The 22,940-nt window shown below is 37.9% G+C and overlaps 1 protein-coding gene across 1 annotated transcript; it reads left to right on the forward strand.

Moving 5' to 3' along the window:
- Positions 1-303: 303 nt before the first annotated feature.
- On the forward strand, positions 304-10,054 carry abhd17ab (abhydrolase domain containing 17A, depalmitoylase b). Its single transcript, XM_084086905.1, has 5 exons — positions 304-655; positions 1,529-1,911; positions 3,611-3,805; positions 5,181-5,360; positions 6,704-10,054. Exons 2-5 carry the CDS (start codon positions 1,535-1,537, stop codon positions 6,927-6,929), a joined length of 978 nt encoding a protein of 325 aa, XP_083943031.1. The 5' UTR covers positions 304-655; positions 1,529-1,534; the 3' UTR covers positions 6,930-10,054.
- Positions 10,055-22,940: the final 12,886 nt, after the last annotated feature.

Genomic DNA, 22,940 nt, shown 5'->3' on the forward strand with positions numbered 1-22,940 from the left:
TAAATACAAATATAGCCTATTCCATTTTACGGCTTGCTTTTGTAGCAAGCACGATCTCTTAATTAAATGAATCAAGAATGAGAACATTTTTCTTTATTACATTTGTTTTATTTTGTCTTTTTAAAGTTTGTATTTAGGTTTTTTTTTTAAAATAAAGTATATTAAGTTATTATACAATATCATGTTTGAAAATACCAGTTATTAATAATTTTATCCTTCAACCCAAAAGGTTTTTAATCAATGTTTACTTACTATTTCCCACCACTAGCGCCTCTCACTTCAAGCAGTATCGCTGCGAGACGCAATGAAGAGTGGGAAGGCTAACTAACATCTTTGACTGGAGTGGAAAAAACACAGCTCTATTAGCATATACCAGCAGATTATTATTACATGTCAGGACGGTAGCCGAGAATCAACTCGGAACGTCAAACCAGAAATTGAGTTTCATTCCTGGAGGGCTCTGCTTTTTATTTGCGGATGAGACATGTCCTCGGCGGCGTCCAGGCCTTTATTTATTATCTGAGAGGAGTCGTAGCTGACTGGCTAGCTGGCTAACTCCTCCCTGCCCCCTCACTACGAGCTAGCTACTTAGCGACAGAGGTGTGAAAATATAAAGAAATCCGGCTTTGGCAGGCTGTGGACAAGAGAACGATACGTATGTGGAATATATACATTTTCATGTGTTTGTTAGTAATGTAGTGTTCGTTTGCAGCTGAATTAAGTGTACGTTAAATGTTGTGTTAGCGATAAGCGGGTCTGTTGGGGCTGATGTGACCACTGGTGGATATTTTATATGGAGCCTTTTAAACCGGCAATATCAGACAATAGGTATAATTTATATTTGTAGTCTATACAGTATCCGATAGCAGATAGACTATCAGTTTTAAGCTGGCAAGAACAGTATAGCTGGGAGATAGGTTTACTGGATGCCTGAGTTAATTCTACCTGGCTATTACTTATTAACTATTTGTTTACTGTTGGTGCTTTTTGCCCGTTGAAGTCGTCGTAGAGAATTGAGCACAAGAAATGTATAAAAGAGAAGCTCCGTCATAGTTTTGTTTTTGCAAAGGTGCCTGAATGTATTATAATTGTTAAAATAAACGATCACTCCGTAAATTGGATGTTAAATTAGTTATTTGTGTGAAAAAAAAAAATTCAAACAAAGAAATCAGCAGCTCTTCTGAGAAATATCAATACATTGATGTACAGTCACATGAGATCATATCAGTCTTCTAGAAATGCAGTTTAATTGCACTGGGAGGGGGTCGTGCCCCATGGGTGCCGCCATGTTGAGATCACATGACCAGTGGTGGCATATAATAATAATGATGTATTATGCTTTCAGTCAGTGTTCAAGGTAGAAAGCATAATCATAGAAGTAGCCTACATCCAAACAAAACTAGCAATATAACACCAAACACAATTAACATAAAACAGAGCCCAGTTAAAACTGAATAAGTATAAAAATACATGAAATGTTTTGTGTTGAATATGTATTGACCATGATCTCCTGTCTTCTCTCTTGCAGTTGACAATGAATGGCCTTTCTGTGAGTGAGCTGTGCTGCCTGTTCTGTTGCCCCCCCTGCCCCAGCCGCATCGCTGCCAAGCTTGCCTTCCTGCCCCCTGAACCTACCTATGCCCTCCTGCCCGATCTGGAGGCCGGGCCGGTACCGGCTGGACCAACGGGGACGTCAAGCTTGCGCTCCCGGGGAGGAGGTGGCGGCAGTGGTGGGAGTTCGATAGGGGGTGTGAATACCACTGGAGAGGGGCGCTGGAAGCTCCACCTCACAGAGCGGGCAGAATTCCAGTACTCTCAACGGGAGTTGGATGCCACGGAAGTGTTCCTGACTCGCTCTAGTCGGGGAAACAGAGTGGGCTGCATGTATATCCGCTGTGCCCCCTCTGCCAGGTAGGGTTGGACACATTTTTAGATTAGTAATAGGGGCTTTCGCACCAGGTAGTTATAGGAACTAGCCACCAGGGCGGTTCCCCCTAGAACTAAATGTTCCCCTAGGGCCATTTTCCTGGTTGCATTCGCACTGCCAGTAGGAACTCTGAAGTTACGTAAGCCACGCTTGTTTTTGTGACTTTTATTTTGACAGCGCTGAAAATGGTAGAGCGTGAGCACACAACGCTCCCATTCTCCGTCTTCATTACAATCTGTTTAACAGTCCTGTCTGTACATTATTGGATGGAACTGTTATACAAAGAAAGTAAACCGTATATGTGTTAGCGTTTGCCATGTGGTTGATGCCCAGTGTTGCTAGCTGAGCAGAATCATGTTACGCTTGGTCCCTTAAAGTCGCGTTGGATTTTCTCCTTAGCGTAAAGGTTGAGAGGTCCATCTATCACCGTTTTCCGTGTTCGTAGAGTTAGTTTGTGGAGTAAATATATAGGTTATAAACTGTGTGTGTACACGACCTTTTAAAAAATGTCGGGGGCTGGTGTTTTGCGTGCGTTCGGCCAATCAGCGTACAATTATGTCACTGGTTGTTTCCATTGTGCTGGGTTAGACCCCACTCTGAAGTAGTAGCTAATTTAGTTCCCATTAAAATCGTTCCCAGTTCCTGTGGTGCGAACACGCCAAAAAGCGGGTACTTCTACAAGTAGTTCTAGAAACTATGAAAAGGTTCCTCCGGTGCGAAAGCCACTAATGTTTGGAGGGGCCTTATTTGTAGTTTTCACAATAATATATGTTGAACTCAAAGTGTCACGTTTCCTCTGATGGACCCCCCTTTTCCTCCCAAGGGTCATTTACATTCCTTCATTCTTTTTTCATCTTTCCTTTGTCCCATTTCCTGCTTCCCTCTCCGAGTTTGTCTGCTATCTTTACCCAGAAGCCACTCCTTCCTGGACGCATTCTTTCTTTATCACACACCACTTTATTCCCACTGTTGTTACTTGTTCCTTTGTTCCTTTATTTCCTCTTTAAGAGTGATTTCCATTGGATGAGTACAGAGGTTTTTGTTGTGCTCGATATTGTGGACGTCTTTTCACAATAGATGTCTTCTCTTCTCTACACAAAGTACGTGTTATTTCGTTTTGAAAGTCTGGATTTGATATCAGTTTTGCTATTATTAACTAAAGCAATTAAAAATAGTTCTTTAATTGAAATAAAGCTGAAATTAAAATATGACAGTGCTGAAATTACTAAAACAAACTTAAATTAAAATGAATTAAAGCTAAATAGAAATGTTAATAATGATAATAAATGACTAAAATTAAAATGAAAACTGACAATATAAATGATCATTCAAAATATTAATAAATACTTTAATGGTATATAATTCAAATTCAAATGACACTGTTTGATATACAGCCAACCGTTTTTTTTTTTGCCACCCGGATTATTTGAAAATAATTCTACACACAGACACACCCATGTTAGTTATGAAACCATTCCCTGCAGCGTATCAGGCTCATAGCTCACTGCAGATGTGTCTACATGCACAGTGATTCAGCGAATGAAATGATAGGTTACAAAGTCTCTTTGTGGATCCGTCTTGACTTAGATGTTGAGTCAGACCCTGAAATAGTTTAATGAGCATATTAGAGAGTGACTTTGTACTACAAGTCCCAACACCCTATTTCTCTATCTCCCTCTTCAGGTTCACTGTCCTGTTCTCCCATGGTAATGCGGTGGATCTAGGCCAGATGAGCAGCTTCTATATCGGCCTAGGCACTCGAATCAACTGTAACATATTCTCCTATGATTACTCCGGCTACGGGGTCAGCACGGGGAAGCCCTCGGAAAAGAATTTGTATGCAGACATAGATGCAGCGTGGCAGGCTCTACGCTCAAGGTGAGACAATCAATACCAGGGCACAACCAAAACAACTGCATGTCCATAGTAGGGCTCAGGTTTTACAGTGCTGCATCTGAATGTATAAATCATTTTAAACGTTTGAAAGAAATGAATTATTTTATTTAGCAAGGACCCATTAAATTGATCAAAGGCGGCATTAAATACACTTATAATGTTACAAGAAATGGCTGTTTCTAATTTCTATTCATCAAAGAATCCTGAAAAAATGCATCACGTTTCTCTGTTTTCAACATTGATAATAATAAGAAATGTTTCTTAAGCACCAAATCAGCATATTAGAATGATTTCTAAAGGATCATGTGACATTGAAGACTGGAGTAATGATGCTGAAAATTCAGCTTTGCATTACAAGAATAAACAGTTATTTTAAAGTGTAATAATATTTCACAATATTACAGTTTTTAATGTGTCTTGATCAAATAAATGTAGCTTTGGTGAGCATAAGAGACTTTCAATTTAAAAAATCCTACCAATCCCAAACTTTGAATGGTAGTGTATATTAATTTCTGTCCTAGATTTTTGCTTTTGCTCATAGTTAATATTCTGTTCTGGTATAGCATATTTTGTCATAAAAAGTGGTGATTGTTGTGTTCATGCACATTTTCAGCCTTCTTTTGAGGAATCGATGAGAGACAAAATGCATTTAAATAATACAAAGGCAAATTGAAAGCACATCTTTCTATTGTCTTGTCCTCGCTGGCTAGACACAAACATTTGATTCGTGAATGACTCTTATGACTCGGTTCGTTTGAATAAATCAGTCAAAAGACTCCTATATTAGTCTATCTCATCATGAGTTGTTGATTTGAATCAGACTAACAACTCACTCAATTGGTTGGAGCTTGACTTTCTAATAAGCTATTACTTTCGCCATGAAACGAGAACTGATACTGTGTTCATTGGTGGCTTGTAATATTTAAATTGGTGTAGTTATTTACTGGTTCCTCATATGATGAGGAATGATGTTAAAGATGCACTTTAACAAGTATTTTTAATGGTAGTGTTACTAAAACATGAATGAACCTAAAATAGTATTATTTTTGGTTGAGCATTTTTCTTTAATAGTCTATAGAAAGGTTTATACCTTTCTTAAAAGTGCTAAAAGTATCCTTAAAGAAATCCGTAAGAAAGCATTCAATAAACTAAATGAACAGAGAACAATATTCTTTAATTCAGGAATGAGAATTTTCTCAAAGGCTGATGAAAATTCACACTCCACTCAATTTTTTGCAAGCAGTCTGCAAATCGTACTGATCTTGGTGTGAATAGGCTGTAAATTACATTGACATGAGGCAGTTATTTGTTCGGTGTATGACATTTAATTAGCTTTTGATTCCTCTCCTTCAAACAGATACGGCATCAGCCCAGAGAATATTATCCTGTATGGACAGAGCATTGGCACAGTGCCCACGGTGGACCTGGCATCACGATACGAGTGTGCGGCTGTGATACTTCACTCTCCTCTCACCTCTGGCATGAGGGTGGCCTTCCCCGACACTAAGAAGACTTACTGCTTTGACGCATTTCCCAAGTGAGTGCCAAAAATCATTAGGTTCTAACTTGTCCTTGATTATTTGTGTCTTATTCCCATTTCCACTAGAGGTCTGACAGGGCTCATCATTGTTAATGAGCTGATGATTTGCCTGGTCATGGCCAGCACAGATTGCCGCTATTTATGAGCTATTCCCTGGGTTTTGGTTTTGGCGAAAGCAAACAGAGTGTGTTGTGATGTGGATTGCTGACTGAGACTATACTGAGCTTCTTGTTTTTACACAAAATGGGAATCAGTCTTTTTATTCTTTAAGTTTGATTACAATAATTTTCATTGCATTTTTGCTGTGACAGCAGTGTGGTGGAGGTCAGAGGGAGTTTGGTTGCACTCGGTGGGTGGTGTCATTCAGTGCCAGTGTAGTAGAACACATGGTCGCATACAGCTGCAGTCAAAACCACCACTGTTCTCGCACAAGTGCTGTGTAGTTGGCTGGCAGCTGTTTAGTTTACTGACACACACACACACACACACGTATACACCACATGCACCACACTTGAAAATATAACTTACCAAGATACATTTCCAAAATGTTTTTAGTTGCATTACATATTATTGTTGGTTTTAATTATAAATATTTGCGTACTACTGTTCAAAAGTTTGGAGTTGATAAGATTTTGTTTTGTTTTTGAAGTCTGCATGCTCACCAAGACTTTATTTGATAAAACCAAGATTTATTTGATAAAAAATACAGTGAAAACAGTAATATTGTGAAATAATATTACAATTTAAAATATATTTTTTTCTATTACAATATATTTTAAAATGTAATGTATTCCTGTGATGCCAAAGCTGAATTTTCGGCAGCCAATACTCCAGTCTTCCAGAAATCATTCTTATATGCTGATTTGATGCTCAAGAAACATTTCATATTATTATCAATGCTTTATTGATTAAAGGGATAGTTCACCCAAAAGTGAAAATTCTGTCATCATTTATTCAAAAATATTAATTTCCTTCAGAGAAAGAAGAAAAAAAATCTTACTGACCCCAAACATTTTGAACTGTAGTATATGTTATTATTAAACATTACGTATTCAGTTATATTCAATTATATATTCAAATATCAATTTGTGTGACATCAAATTTAAAAGCATAAATAAAACTACTAAAATAGTTCAGACTGTTGCTTTCCAGTAGTGGGCTGTTATCATGCTACTGAAAAATGAGTTGAAGTTGAATTTAATTCATGGCATTTCATTGATCATATACAGCAAGTGTGAAATGAGCTATTAATGGTTATTTTAATTTACTTTCTGTGTGTGGATTTTTGCATTATGTATTTCTTCTAACACCCTGTGTCCCTTTGTGTGTCCCTGCTTCAGCATTGAGAAAGTGTCTAAAATCACATCTCCAGTGTTGATCATCCATGGGACGGAGGATGAGGTGATCGATTTTTCCCACGGGCTGGCCCTGTACGAGCGCTGCCCGAAAGCCGTGGAGCCGCTGTGGGTGGAGGGAGCCGGACACAATGACATCGAACTGTACACCCAGTACCTGGAACGCCTGCGTCGTTTCATTGGGCAGGAATTGGCCGCACAACACGCCTAAGCTCTCCCTCTTCTCCTCCTTGTCATCCCACCATCTCCCAGTCTGAGCGAGATGGATGCATCAGTAACTTATTGAAGGCTGCCATTTTGTATGGACAACCTTACTGTCAGAGCAGCTTGACAGATGATCCACTGCTCAGATTTGTTTTCTTAAGTGTTTTAGTTTCTCCCTCCATTTGTCATCTCCTTGTACACGTGTCTATGTATATGTGTGCATGGGGACCCTGGGGGGTGGAAGTGGAATTTCTCTGGGGCAAGAATGGATGGATGAATTCTTCTGCTGGATTCAGTCCAAGGAAATAAGCCAGACAGAGTCCTGTACCTCCAACCAGACTGTCTTTCTCCATATCTGAGCATTCATCTGTCAGTTGAGTGGTTTGCTTCTCCGACCTGCTCCCATGATGCCTCAGCCTGAGAGATTTTCACTTCCCACTTCTCATCAGGCAACCTAAAATAGCTCAATCTCAGCGCCTGGCAAACTTCCTAGCCTTCCTGACCCTGCAGGATGGAATAAACCGGTTGTTTGGTAGAGGATTTCAGGATTGAGTTTTGAAGCATCCTACACGGGTGCAATGATGCCCACCTCTGCATCTTCATTCTTTCATCTAATCATTTGGCCTTTTCTGGATGGCTCTTGTGGCCAGGTGTGTGGGTCCATTCTCTTTCATATACCCTGCGGGATGCTCGCCTCTATGCACCGACGTTCCCTTTTATTGAGTTTTTGCCTTTATGTAAAAGATGAGCTTGGGATAAGATGACACCTGATGATGTACACCGCTCCAGGCTTGGAAAGATCGAATCCTGGGATGTTGACTTTTGTTCCCAGCATTATCAATCTATTTTATTTCTCTTTGGTGTCTCTGTCCTTTCTTCTCAGCATGTGAGGGTGTCCATAGCACCCTGAGGTGAAAGAAACTGGGAGGGCTGCTCACTGATCATCATATTTCAATGAAACCACCGCACTTGGAATGACATGATACGGGGCATATTCGTGTCCAGATCCATACATCATGCATCTGAACTGTTGGCCAGTAGAAAGATCAAGGTTTTATTCTCTCGTCGGGACTTTCCTAAAGCCAGATCTTCGGCATAGCATTTCCACATTCATTCTCAGCTAGTTTAATTTTTAAAATGGATTTATGGGCCATTAAATGGTCTAATTGTGTAGGAACAAATCATGCACACAAGTTCAACACAGTCAGAGATAAAAACAGAAATCACTTCTGAACCCTGTGGCAATGACACACGACTCGCAACCAGTTTTTCCCGTTTTTAGCCTGACGTCAAGAATGTTTCTTTCATGGAAATATTATTCCTCTCCCTCATTCAAGTCTGAGGTGAAGCTATAATCATGCATGTTTACTCAGTGTCTCTTGATTTATTATTTAGTTTTTTAACCAAATCATTTCAAAGCATAACACATAATTTAAATACTCCTCTTTGTGAATATAAAGGATTTTCTTTTTCTTCCCACTTCAAATTGCTAGTTAGTGGCACATGGTTTAATCTATCTAAGTAATGTACTGACAGCTGGGGGCAGGTTTAAAGATTACAACTAGCAATAAAGGCACAACAATGAGGTCATCTACAACCTATTTTTGTGATGTCATCTCAAGTCATGCTGCTCCTCTTCAAAGGGAGTTCGTCTGATATGATTTGGACGCAACTATCAGGTTATCTGATGTTTAGAAAGATTGTAAAAGCTCTGAAAATCAACTGTGAATTATCAAGGGAAGTTGCTGCTACAGATCTCGACTGAATGGTCTCAATGAAATTAAAGGGCCGAACCCTGCAACCTTTTGTTGTTTTCTGATGCATCAAAGACTACCAAACCTTTTCAGTGAGATAAGACATCGCTTCCCCTTGCTGGCGGGATTCATTCTTGCCCTTTTTAAGGGAAAGTTCACCCAAAAAGGAAAATTCTCATTACTTACTCACCCTCATGTTGTGGTGAGTAATTGATTTTCTTTCAACCTGACAGTTGATGGCACCCATTGACTTCCATAGTATCTATTTTTTCCTGCTATGGAAGTCAATGGGTGCCGTCAACTGTCAGGTTACCAAACTGTCTGGTGAGTAAGTAATGGCAACATTTTCATTTTTGGGTGAACTATCCCTTTAACATTGTGGGCTGCACAGTCATTCTGAATTTCGCACAATAACTTGTTCGTTAATTAACTTCAGTATCTTTTTGGGGTAGGGTTCTGCAAGATGAATAATCTGATTTTATGGTGCCAGAAGATTTCATCTCCAGATATCTTTTTTTTTTTTTTTTACCTTTATCCATCCACTCTCCTTGTTCATATGTGTTCTGGTTAAACTCACTCCCATTACTGCACAACGCAAAGTGATTATGTATTCCGAAAACAAAACACTGGTTTGTACATAATTTCCAAAGCCTAATTCCAGCAAATCTGATTCCATGTTTCATCATGTACTAAAGTATGTAATCTGGGGTTGGACACAAGGGGGCTTGTTCGTTCTCCATTCTAACCAAAGATGACAGGTGTTGGATTTGCATTGGCCGCCCACTGCCATTTGTCAGCGCTCAGATGTGGATTGGAGCAGGCGGTGGACTTGGGCTGTTCAGACAGAGCCAGTTCTCACACAATACAGGCTGCTGTTGATGCCGCCGAGGGGAAGTTTTTGACTGGACCGTTGGTGCGTGTTTACCTCCTGCAAGACACAAGTGTTTGCAGGGCTGAAGCAATACCAACTTGGAGCCAGCAGACTGGATGTGTGTGTTCAAACAAGAAGGGAGGACGTTGGCTTGAGGAAGGGCTGGAGTTACCCAGAGACTCCATCCCAACACATTCAGATTCAGCTCTTTTTATTAAGATTTTTTTTTTTCTTTCTTGTTTAAAGAAAGTAAGTTATAGAAATATCTTTTTAAAACTATCAGATGTATGTACTGTATAACATTGTTTGAGAAGCTTAATCTTGAGGTTTGAGAATCTGTTTTTTGTATCTTAATGGATCGGGAGTAAGAGTTATTGGGGTGTTATTGTTCTCTATCCTTTTATGCATTATTCTGATGTTGTTGTTTTTAGGTTTAAATATGTCTTTTTCCTTTTCCAGAATTAATAAATAAAAAAGATCTTAGAAAATAAAATTATGAATTGATAATTGTTGTAATTCTCTTTTCTTGTAACTGCACACAGAAATATCACATTTACATAGCAAAATATAAATGTTTGTTTTACACATGTATTTAATATTGGTTTTAATACATTTGCTTTTATTTAGTGCTGTCAAATTGATTAATTGTGATTAATCACATAAAAAGTTTTGTTAACATAATGTGTATATATATTACATTTATAATATTTATGTCTGTGTGAGTTTACTGTATATACATGCACTTATATTTATACATATGTGTGTGTTTACAAAGACGCACGTGCACACACAGATCGTGCACACACAGATATAAATATAATATACACATTATTTAAACAAAAACCTTTATGTTAGATGCAATTAATCACGGATTAATCAATTTGACAGCACTAATTTTAATACATTTATTTTTAGATTTTAATATTTGATATATTTAGTCTTGAACTTGACATTATGACTTGATAATTATTATGAATCAAATTTCTTGTAAAATGAAATACGAAGATTAGGAAGATATTTTAAGATATTTTATATTAAGATTTATGTTAAAAAGCCTTTATTTATTTTTAAATAAATGTAATGTTTATTCAAACTGAATATATTTATATTTTATGTTTTAATGTTCAATCTTGAACTTGACAATATTAATTGATAATTATTGTAAATCTATTTTCATGAAACATACTGTAGTCACATTTGCATACAATTAGTTAATATTTATTTATTTAATGCATTTTTCATATTTTATAATTTAATATATTTTTTTATTTTATTTGACTTTAAAATGTTGAATTATTAGTTATTGTAAATCTCTTTAACTGCACTCAGGAACATCACATTTATATGGTGATATATTTTACAGGCTGAGCTGAGCTGAATTTCTCAGAATCCTTGGGCTATAAACATCCTCAAGAATCGTAAAACGATCGTAGCAGCTGACCTGCATATTAAATTGTTATCCTCAACTCCTGTGGAATAGACATTAAGTCCCAACAATCATTGATGAGGCATTTATAATTCAAGGCACAGAGAGAAACATTCTTATGTGAGCGTGTCGGATAACGCTGTTGCCGTTGGCCCTGTTTTGTTTATTCATCATGTAGCTGCATTTCTGCACATCTATGTCGTTGTGTCCTCCAATTCATCAGTTAATGCCAAACCAGTCCCAAGACTCTGATTTGAATCTTCCTATGCAAAACAAACCAGTACAAGAGTATATGCATGTGTGTGGGTGTGCATAGAGAAAAGAGTAGCAGATCAGCAACAGATGGGTTCTCTTATTATGTAACAAAAAATCTCCAATTATCCGTCTCATTTTAATTATTGCCCTACGAGCTTTGGCATGACCCAGCCTATCGGCAACAGCCACAGTCAAGAGGCGTTAATGCAGCCAGATGGTATTTAAGACCTTCTGTTAAACACATCTCTCTGAACATGCATGTGGATATGCACACAAAACCTTGTTTCTAAAGTCTAATCACACTTGGATTAATCTCACAATGCCCATTTGCTTTTATTCAAATGCATCAGTTAAGCTATTAACACATGCTGTATGTGATATGCCAAACACATGAAACATAAAAGGAATATTCTTGGTTTACTGGGAGTGTGGCATAATGTTGATGAGACTACCACAAAATTTGATTTGGATTTTTATTATTTGATTTGGTAACAGTGATACATTTACAATGAAGTTGCGATAGTCTTTTCTTAACTTGTGACATATCCGAGTGAATGGCTTCTCGAACAAGAAAAAGTGTAGAACGTGATTTGCTACTAATTTGTTTTGGATTGATGGACTGTTTTGGTTAGCTATTGCATGTATAGTGACAGGTTGTCCCGGCCTTGTGCCAGTGAACGAGTCATCAGAGAAGAGAAGTTGTTGCAAGCAAGAGAGAGGGGAAGTTATTTTGAATAAAGATTACAAGGAGGTCATATGATTAAAAAAAAAAAATATATATATATATATATATATATGATGTGAACAGGTAAATCATATAATAAATACTGCAATATTACCCTTGAACCCTTGGAACTATGTAGAGATACATGAACCACGTGACCGTGTGGCGGCAACTCTCATATTTAACGGCTCTTGTATGGCCTATATAGGCCTACTACATGTACTCAATCTTTTGATTGAGATATAGGCCTACTTAAAAGTATAATTAAGTATTCTAAGTAGGCTACTTAGCTTGTAGTTGTAGCCTAGTTGTGTTAACTCTTTTGATTGAGTAGCCTATTAGTTTTTCCACATACGTTTACATGTTACATGCTATCTTATAAACGTAGCCTACATTGTTTGAAAATAATAATTTATAAAAAATAAAACAGATATGTTCCTAATTCTGAGTATGTGAATTTTTGTGTAGTCCTCTGGTATTGTATTGGTATTTTTCCATTCACTGAATTTCTCGGCTATCCATGTTTCACTGTGATGAGTCGTTCATGAATCATCCGTTCATTGCGTCTGTCACGTGACAAATGAACGAAAGACTCGGAAGGTTAAGTAATTATTTATGTTCCCTGTAAATTATTTTTGATTGCATTATAATGATTTCTTAATTCAGAATATGATCAAGAAATATTGCGTTGGTGGATGCGTTCGGGGAATTTGCCTGATAAAAGTATAACATTTAAAGACCCTTAAATGAACGAAATGGCTCGAAAAAAGATTTGTTCATTTTGATGAACGAGATCGAACAAGAGAGTCAGTAAAATGATCCGAACTTCCCATGGCACTATTAGTACAGAATCTCCGGATCACATCACACTGGTGAAGAAGAAGCAGGAACAAGTGGTGATAGAACAAGTGATATTTGTGTACGCAAATGTAAAATAACACGATCATCAAACATCAAATAGCATGTAAGTTCAAAACTGCCTAACGTTACTGAATGAAATGTTGAAACCAGGGAGGGTGGTTAACGTCTGTGTCTGTGTCTCGATCTACTCCATCTAACGTTATGTTTGAGCATAGTTCTGAATCCCATTCGGACATAGCTAGTCTTCGAAAAAAATGCGCTTTTGTCAGCTTTTTGTTAAAAATGTTGCTTTTATTTGTGAAAATTACCCAAATTCAAGTGTTTATTAAAAAGAATGCTTGAAGTTAGAATAAAATGTCTTTAAAATGGAAAGTATAGGCCTAGTTAAAGGGAGGCCTATGTTTCAAGAATAAAACAATACCTAAATGGGAACATAATAGACTACTTTTATGTATAAATAGTATACTTTAAGTGCAAAAACTTATATACAAATTGTAAACTATAAGTATGATATTATGTTCACTTAAAGAAAACTTACAAGTACACTTGTAATATAAAACTACTAAACTAGTATTTTACTGAGAGGTATATTTCAGAGTGTAGGCTACTTTCATAAACTAAAAAATGTGCTACAAGTATTTGATTTGTAAACTATCAGTAGGCTATAGCCTACCTACTATACGTTCTCTTCTAATATAGTTGCAAACTTAGTTGTAAACAGTTCTGTACTCAAAAAGTTTACTGTTGTAGGCTATAGGCCTACTTAAAAGTATAATTTTATAGGCCTACACTAAAAAGTGGGCCAATTTAGCTCCTAGAATTGAAACCGTACACTTACAAGTATACTTCTAGTACATTTTTATTAGCATGCTTACTACATAAAGTATACTTAAAAATATTCTTGAACTTAACTTAACTTTGTTTTTCGTAAGGGTTACCGCAATCTTTTTTTTTCAAAGTCAAAACTATTTTGTTTTATCAACATTATGCCATTTTAGCATACTATTACGTCCTGTTTGAATCAATATAAGTCCTACATCTTTTTAGAACATTCAGAATTCCAGTTTTATCTGTAGATGCACAAAGTTAGCTCTTTATTTTTGCCAGTGCACGTTTTGTTATTTATGTCTTTATTTCAGCCCACTCAAAACCTAGATGACTGGAAGAAAATAAGACATGTATCATTGTTTGCTTCAGGAGACGTTATTGTTTTTTTTTACCATAGCTATGTCATCTGCTGTCTCTTGAGTTTGAATCACAGTTTGCCTGAGGCTTGCTAGGGGGAGATTCAGTGCAGAGTTCAGATCTGACCACTAGGGGGCACAAACTACATTCTCAATGGACTGAGTTGGACAAACAGGCATACAAGGGCATTTCCATTATCTGTCTCTGTCAGTGACATAAATAAAGAGCTTCCTCTATATATCAGATCTGACAAATCCATCATAAAAAATCCTTAATTGCAATAATAATGCTGGAAGTAGCTTTTTGAGTAGCTATTATCATCCAAATGCAACACTCAGCACTCTTAACAAGGCAGCAGGTTTGATATTTGATTAATGCGATGTGATGTGTGCATTTACTGTTTGTTTTTTAACTACATGCTGTAATTAGCATCACTGGTAAAATATCTTCCTTCTTCACCACATCCCTTAAAATATGTGTTTGCACTTCATTACAGAGTGTTTCATATCCCCACTGTCATCTGAGGTCTACATCTCTCTGCCATTAAAGAAATCTGTGCTGCAGTCTCACTGTGAAGGGGGAAAACATCAGAAATATGTGTTTAGTCCTCACTAAAGTCTTTGTTTGTGTCTGCGTTTACCACACTGCCAAACAAACAAACATAACCCAGTGCGCTCATGAACAGAGATAGATCTGTTCATGGAAACCAACCAAGCTGGAATATTACACATTGCATTTGTCACGGTTATTGTTTTGTGTATTTTTCTCGAGTGGTCTTGAGCATTTTTTCCCAAGACCAGCTATTACGGCCCTGAGGCCAGCGGTGTCATCTGGTTCTGCTTTGCTCGCATTTAGCTTTGCAGGGTCGATTTATTGTGGTCCAAATTGACCTGGATATTGGGTAATTGAAGATTCGGGGACAGCAGGCGAAATGGTTGCTCTGCCTGAGGATATGAGGTTATTCTTGCCCTGTTGCCAATATCGGCAGCCTCTTGCTGTATGATCGCACATGATCAATGGTGTGCTTTGGTGCACGTTTGCATACTGTACATCAAACCACAACCTATTAAAAAGATCTCTTCTGTTTAGAATAGTAACATTAATGCATTGTCGTTCGTTGCCTGAATGATGTTTATTAGCATTCTCATTTGTATTCCCAGCAAACAGGGAACGTTCTCAGAACTGTGGTTAAGGTTCTGGCAAGGTTCTTGAACGTTTGTTCAAAATTATCTGGTCTTTAAATATGTTGTCAAAACCGTAGCACAGAAACATTATTTATACATTGTTTATGAACGTTTTATTTCTGAAACATTTCAGTTGGATGTTCGTCTAACATTTTTTAAATATTACTACTTGTTTCAGAATGTTAAAGCTGCAGTCCGTAACTTTTTTGGGTTAAAAATTATCCAAAATAATTTTTTGAGCAAGTACATAACCAGCCAGCGTTCAAAACTATCTGCTTGCCGTAGCTCGATTCAAAACGGTAAGCTTGTAATAATGTTTTTAATTCCAGTGGTACTGGTGGATTTCCGTGAGAAATTCAAGCATGTCTTTGCGACATTACGTCACAACACATACAGAAGGAGTCTCGGCTAGTAGGCTATATTGCATGTGAGGATGTTGGTGGTGGAGATTTATAGCCTTTTCTCACAGCACTTGATATAACTAGATGTACCGCATGGCGGTACAAAATATGACCGCCGCTCAGGCCTGCACTGGCTTTCCACAAAAATAAATGACGTGGAGCAATTTGGCTGTATTGCGTGTTTATGTATATACCTAAAAAAAGTAGTATGTGCATGTCTGTCTGTGTGTGTGTGTATGTGTGTGTATGTGTGTGTGTTTGTGTATGTGTGTGTCTGTGTGTGTGTGTGTCTGTGCGTGTATGTATGCGTGCGTACATGTGTGTGCGCGTGTGTGTTTGTGTGTGTGTGTCTGTGCATGTGGATTTGTATGTGTGTGTATGGGTGTGTGTCTGTGCGTGTGGATGTCAGTGTGTGTGCATGCTTGCGTTTGTTTGTATTCCTGCATGTGTGTGTGTGACAGTATCATCCTAAACCAGCAACCCTTCGCTCAACACCACCATCTACAGGCCGATGAGTGTACAGTCACTAAATGTGCACATAAATGAATTTATTTTATACCCCCCCCATGGATGAAATTCTACGAAACTTAGCATACCCCCAGAGGATGTCAAGTTAATCATACACATGAAATATGGTGCAGTTCTGAACATCTCAACTGAAGATAGGGGCGATTAAAGCAGAATAATATTGCATTTTCATTTTTTATGGGAAGGGGCGCAAATCACAAATGAGTGATTATGGGCTAGGTTGATGTGGGCCCTTAAGACCAACATACCATAAAAATTTCTTCATCCTCGGTGCCACGGTTCAGGTAGTTATTTAGGAAAAACTGCATTTTTTGGGTTTCGGGGGGCCCAGCGCGGGGGGGGAGTGGCCCCCGGGGACCAAACGAAATTTTTCCATACAAGTCTAGTGGGGCTACATGCCCACCAAATTTCATGTTCCCCGGTGTTTCGGTGTCCCTGGTATCGTTTACGAAAAATTCAGTAGATGACGAAAAAAAAAAAAAAAAAAAAACTTTGACAATCCCTATATGACCGCTTTCGCTAGCTATGCTAGCGGCGGTCATAATTAAACTTATCAATTTGATGGCGGATCCAGAAAGGTTCAAACGACAATCACCAGTGACAACTGGGGATTCACCCGTTGTAAAACGCAAAAGACTTCGGACTTCGGAGTGGCTACAGCGAAAACAAGGATAATATCGGTAGGGCATTAAATGTAGTCACGCAATGCTGATGTTGTTAACATTAACAATTTGAGAACAAAGTATAATTTGCACGGTTTGACGTGATATGATTAGCGATTGTTAGATTTAATCAGCGCGATTTACTGCAATGCTTTTTTCCCCTTTTTTCCCCTCAGAACAAAAGTGGATGTTACTTGTTCAGATGACAGTCTCCACCACACCGGCGCGGCGACTGACAGCCGCACATTCTCAAAACATCGGATTAATCCGCGCTGTGCCGTGCCGAGGCACAACCCACGTAAAGTTGATAATTCCGCGAATAACTGCAATTGCAGATTTTGAACAGAGATGGCGACAAAGAGGAAAAACTACGGACTGCAGCTTTAAGAGAACATTTAAAAGTAACGTTCCCATAATGTTTTCAAAATAATAAAATGGAATGTTCCCTTAATGTTCAAATAACCAAGAAAAAATAAAAAATTCGTTTTGAACGTTCAAAAATACAAAATTTATAACTTAATGGGAATTTTAGCAAAACGTTTTTAGAAACATATATTTGTTACTTGGGTTTTTAGTATTTTCGACTCGAGTCGAGTCCTGTTGGCTATGATTATTTTCATCTTTAATCAACATTATCTTTGAAATCATTAACATTCAGTTTAGTTGTGAATGAAGTGCGTGAATGCTAAAAGTGATTCTGGTTTGACTCCTTATATGGATGAGCAGATTATATTCTTTCCAGATATCAACATCAAGGTCATGAGAGCTGTATTGTAGGCTACAACCCTTGAACTCTCCGCCATCTGGTTCTGGCGTGAGATGTCATCGCTCTATCTTTTTCTCTCATATCTCGTGTCTGGAATCATGTATGTGCCGGCTACATTCGGTATCAGTAACATAGAGGTTAGAGAAACAAATCATGACAAAGATGAAAAATGATACATAAACTTATGCCCTGAGACCATTTATCATTTAATAACATATTAGTGTGTGACCTTGGCCAGGCAGATACAGCAATTGGACCGGAACATATTTCACATGGATTTAATATAGCTTCGAAGACTTAACCTTGCATCAGCAGTAAAAAATAATTCACCTGTCACATCTGGCCTGTTCAGTGATTTTCTGTGTGTGATATGATTTTTGAGGCTTTGTCCTTTTTTTAATCATTCTGTCTTCTTACACTCTCACACATCTGCATAAATAATTTAGCTTTTTAAACAGCCAAATTCAGATTCACAGTAGGATAAAGCAAAACACTTGAGATTTGGCACAAGATTGCACCAGATTGCAAACATGAGTTGAACACAAGTAACATGAGTCATGAAACTTAAGAATGTTTATTATAGGCAAGATAAAAAATAATGAGAGGAAATAATTAAAAACAGTCTTGTGTCAAGCACTCAAAAGCTTATATTCTGAACTAAAGATAAGATTTAGAAATATTAATTATAATATTTTCATATATTAATTCACAATTTTTTATATATAATTGTATTATATATTGTATAATTTTATCATTTTAATTTAAAAAATATATTATAATTTTTAAATATCCTTCTTTCAGTAGTGCCTATAGCTGCCTAGATAGACTGCTGAAATGAAATGGTCAGTTTATTAATTTAATCGCTTTACGCAGACTGACATCCCTAATCTAAAACATTCATAGATTTAAGATATACAAACGTTAACTAAACATCAGATAACTTCACACAAACACTGTGAATTTATCACTCTGACAAAGCCTTAATTCATCATCACAGAAAATCTGTCATGATTTTGCTGTTTACATTTCTTCGTCGTTCCATGAATTTCTTTGGAATGCTTTCGCTGTGTTTTTTGGAACGAGTCCAGTGTTGCACAAAAATCAGGAATCTCTAAAACGTCCTGTGCAGTTAACAGTCGGGTTCCATTACACAATCACGGGAACTCATCAACCCGTCCCTGAGTGGGCAGCAAGCATGCGAGATGGTTAGAAATACACCCCTCTGCTCCCGGGCTGACATTTTTAGAAGCGTTTTACGAAACTCATCTGAACATTTATAGAGAGGTGAAATGAAAACCGTTGTCTCCAGGGCAACACAACGAAAGTTAAACGGTTACAGGAACCCATTGTGTATTTTCAGACATAGTAGGTTACGGCAAGAAAACAGTTTGGCCTGTCATTCAGCAGGCTGTTAAAGATAAATAAATAACTCCAGCTTTTGGTATGATTTTTTCCTAGAGGTTTTTAATGTCCCTGACACTCACGCAGGCTCTGTTTATTGCTCTGAGATCATGTCAGGTGTGGGTTGCTGGCGGGTCAGTGGCCGCGGTGTGTTCAGCACTCAGGGTGAGGTGAGATCTCTAATCTTCTCGCAGTTAGACCGCCGTGACCACCTCATCACAGCTGTCTTACCAAACAAGGCCTTCAAATGTGGCACACCGACCACTGAGAAACGAGAGATGAGAGATTTTGTTTTGCTCTACCTTCTCCAACAATTTACACAGAGAGTCTGATTGTAGCGTCATGGATGTAAAAGAGTGTTGACGATAATAAAAAGAATTAATCTTTTAAAAACCTAGTTTAAAGGTGCTCTAAGCGATGTTGGGTGACGTCACTTCTTGTTGACATTCGAAGTATTGTCAAACAATACGGAGGCTATAGCTCGACCCTCCCTCCTCCTCATCCCATCCCCTCCCCCTCCCTTCCGTGCTTCCTGAAACAGTCATGAATTCGGGACTTCGTGCGTTCCTTCTCCTTTTCCCTCTTCTTTGCTATTTGTTCATCGGAATGTTGTCTCTTTGGTTGTGAGTCAGCCATATCAAAACTCAAGAGAATATAACTCTAGTTAGTCGTTGTTGTTGTCTAGGACATCTCTCCTCTAGCTAACTTCCCTCTTCATGCTTCTCTCTCCTCCACTCACACCCCCCTTCATGTGCACGCGCACTAACCCCCCCAACCCCGAAATCATTCTTGTCAGTTATTGGCTGGAACACTGTTTGTTATGTTTCGTGGTCCAGGCTGGTCCAGTTTGTTTTTGTTGCCGTTTGTGGAGCCTGGGCTGTCTACAGAGACCGCGTTTTTTTACAGTGTGTTCAGGGGACAGGCAGCTAGTGGATAGTGAGGAGATGTTTGGTGTATGTGACAAAAAAAATTTCAGCCTAAAAAACACGTTACATCGCTTAGAGCACCTTTAAAACACGGGGAAAGTTCCTAAAAATAAAGTTTTTGTGGTGTCATACAGTTTTAGCTGTGCTAACGTATATTCCTTGTAGGGTGTTATCACTACTTTCAAAAAGTTTTAATGAGCTATATCAATATCACACAAGTTGGAGTGTGATATGGCTCTATATCAGCATGGCTGTGAATAGGCCATAGGCAAATTTACGAAGGAATGGGCGAGATAAAGCTGTTCTCGATGGGTACATGAGCACTGAACGGCCGCTGACGACCTGGAGCTCACATCTCTGAAAACGTCCAAACAAATGTTCAAATAGGAGCTATAAATCGCATTTGAGGTTTAAGCAACTATTCTCGAATAAAAAACTCTGTGACACAATAACTGGTATTTGTAAAGTTATAGTAGTTTTGCTCCACCACCATTGACGCTTACTGTGAGAAATGCTGCAAGTATAGATCTGGCAGAAACAAGCGGAGTGATAGCCTACAAATTGTGAAATGGCTACCGTGTGATAGTAGAATATTGCATGGCTGGAAATATATTTATTTATTATATATATATAAATTTAATCCTGCTTTGTCATAATAAGGTAAAATTAATATTTTAAGAGACTTAGAGACCTTGACGCATAGTCACGATGGTCTGCATCGTCCTCTCTATGATATCATTTACTGTTTTATGTTTCCCCCCTGCATGTTTATGCATGTTCATTTGACCACATGACTTTAATTTGTGGCAAACAAAAGTTTTTTCAGATTTTATTAAGCAGTGAAGCAGTTCTAATATGCCAAACTTCTTTATAATGTTTTCTTTCAAGAACCCCCCCCCATTATTACAGTATTACATTACTTATCATAGAAGAGGAGTATTCAAGTTGTTGTATGTAGGAATTGTATTTATGATGTATTTTTGAATACATTAATAAATAAGACTAAATTAATAATAAATAAATAGCACAATGTCATTTACCAAGCTACCAAACTCTAATAGCACAATAGATTGTCAGACTGGTCTAAACCAGCTCTGTTTTTTATCACCACTGGACATCTACCAAGTTCAAATGACCTGTAATTGCATTTGCATTCACAAACGTTGAGTCAAGACTCCATGGAGAGTATGTTTATTGAGACGCAAGTAATAATGGTTGTTGATCCGATTTGTACATGTGCTTGTGATTATAGCGAAAACAGTAAAGAAAGAGGTTCGGATTTGGGTGGTTGACAAAAGTCACCTAGGGCTCAGCTTATTGTTGCGTTTGGCACTTGTTGCATGGATTTCTGCTCATAAACAAATAAGGCTTTGGAGCTTTTAGACAGCTATATGATTGAGAATGTGTAGGCTATTAGGCTGTTTGGTTTCCAGCCAGCACAATGATCTATATGGTGCTTTACGATATGGAATTATGGAGTGAAATCTTGTTACTGCAAGTACAAAAGCAATGCTACTGTAAAGCCACTGTGTACTTGAAGCAATGGGCCGAAACTGAAGTATCCCATCCCATTAAAACCTATATCTCTAATAATGGAAATCAACATGGAATAAACTGCTCGGCTATTCGCCGGCTGCTATCGGGACCTGCAATCAAATCACAAGGAAATGGAGACATGATGGTTGGCTTGTGACTGCAAGTAATTCGATTGTGCTTGATCACATGCAATGCAGCCCTAGAGCTAAGATATATGTCATTACCCAGAGATATCACATTGCACCTCATTTTGCGGCGTAATGGTGACCTCACTGTTCTTATCTCGCCCAATCATCTATATATATACACCTGGCAACCAGCGTTAGCCTGGAGCGGAAGATAGGAACATTATTTTTGCATCACGACTAAGAATGATGACTGTTTCAGAGTTAGCGCTGCACTGATTCAGAGTGATCTTTGGTTGCTTCTCTAGCAGGAGTGAAAGCTAAAAAATGTTGCTCTTCAAAGTTCTTTGTCTCTGATAAACTGCCTTGTTTCGTGTTCCCAACACGGTTTTGTGGCTCGGGTTTGAAGCAAATGCTCCATTTCAGAGAGGCAGTGTGGGATGAAAGCCAGGAAGAACAAAACTGAGCTTCTCTTTTGTTTATTTATTTGTTGTCAGTTCCACATCGCTCTCTTGCGAGAGCTTTACTTCAGATCAGATATGGAGAGGCAAACAAAGCGTGATGTTTCCCTCAAAGTTTCTTTGGCCTAATTTGATACCTTTTTTTTAAAGATCACAATAAGGAGAATCGTACTGGGTAATAATTGTGAACCATTGGGGCTTAGCCAACTCAATTACCCCAATTGCGACGGCGTCTAATCAAATTGACTTTGTGTGGAAGGGCCTGAATTGTCACAATGCTGTCTAATTACTCTAAATGAACTTATTTTATGATATACATACACCACACACCTACATTTGTTTTTTCGATGTATAAACATAATTAGTTTTTAAGTCATCGTGAGAAAATGCTCAGTTCATTGAAAGGGACTTTTTCAGGTGTGTTTAATATCCGTCTGACAATGTCAGTCTTTTAGTCATTAATGTACCTGCCCAAGGCATCTTCAGCTTAACTAATGAAGTCACCAATTGCTGAATGAACACTGTTGTTTGCACTGAATGACTCTTTTGTTATCTGGAGTTCTCGCAATAACTTGTAAGAGTGTGATCACAGATAGAGGAATGAGGAAAAGAAAAAGGGACAAGAAGAGAGGATTGTTATTACCCTTCCTGTCTTGAAAATCTCACCTGTATGCAATTTTTTACATTTTTTAAATCTTTATTAAGGGGGCGGAACGCTGTAGATTCTAGAGAGCATTTGATTGGACAGAAAATCTAATGAGAAGCTGAAGTGCAGTGTGATGTCATCAAAATCATTGATCCATATTGGCAGAAGTGTAAGTTTTGAAAGCTTATATCTTCTAAATACAAATTTTGTCATTGTTTTGATTGCACACTAGCTACAGTAAGACTAACATATTCATACTAAAAGCCAAAAAACTTCCATTTTGATTTCATGGGGACTTTAAATATT

Source organism: Abramis brama (assembly GCF_963993115.1).
Source record: "Abramis brama genome assembly, chromosome: 16".
Taxonomy (NCBI): domain Eukaryota; kingdom Metazoa; phylum Chordata; class Actinopteri; order Cypriniformes; family Leuciscidae; genus Abramis; species Abramis brama.

Bases quoted from the DNA above. Each gene is read 5' to 3' on its own strand.
- abhd17ab (XM_084086905.1), top strand. From the start codon at position 1,535: ATGAATGGCCTTTCTGTGAGTGAGCTGTGCTGCCTGTTCTGTTGCCCC. The intron at 1,912-3,610 runs GTAGGGTTGGAC...CTCCCTCTTCAG, and splicing joins CGCTGTGCCCCCTCTGCCAG to GTTCACTGTCCTGTTCTCCC. The intron at 5,361-6,703 runs GTGAGTGCCAAA...TCCCTGCTTCAG, and splicing joins TGCTTTGACGCATTTCCCAA to CATTGAGAAAGTGTCTAAAA.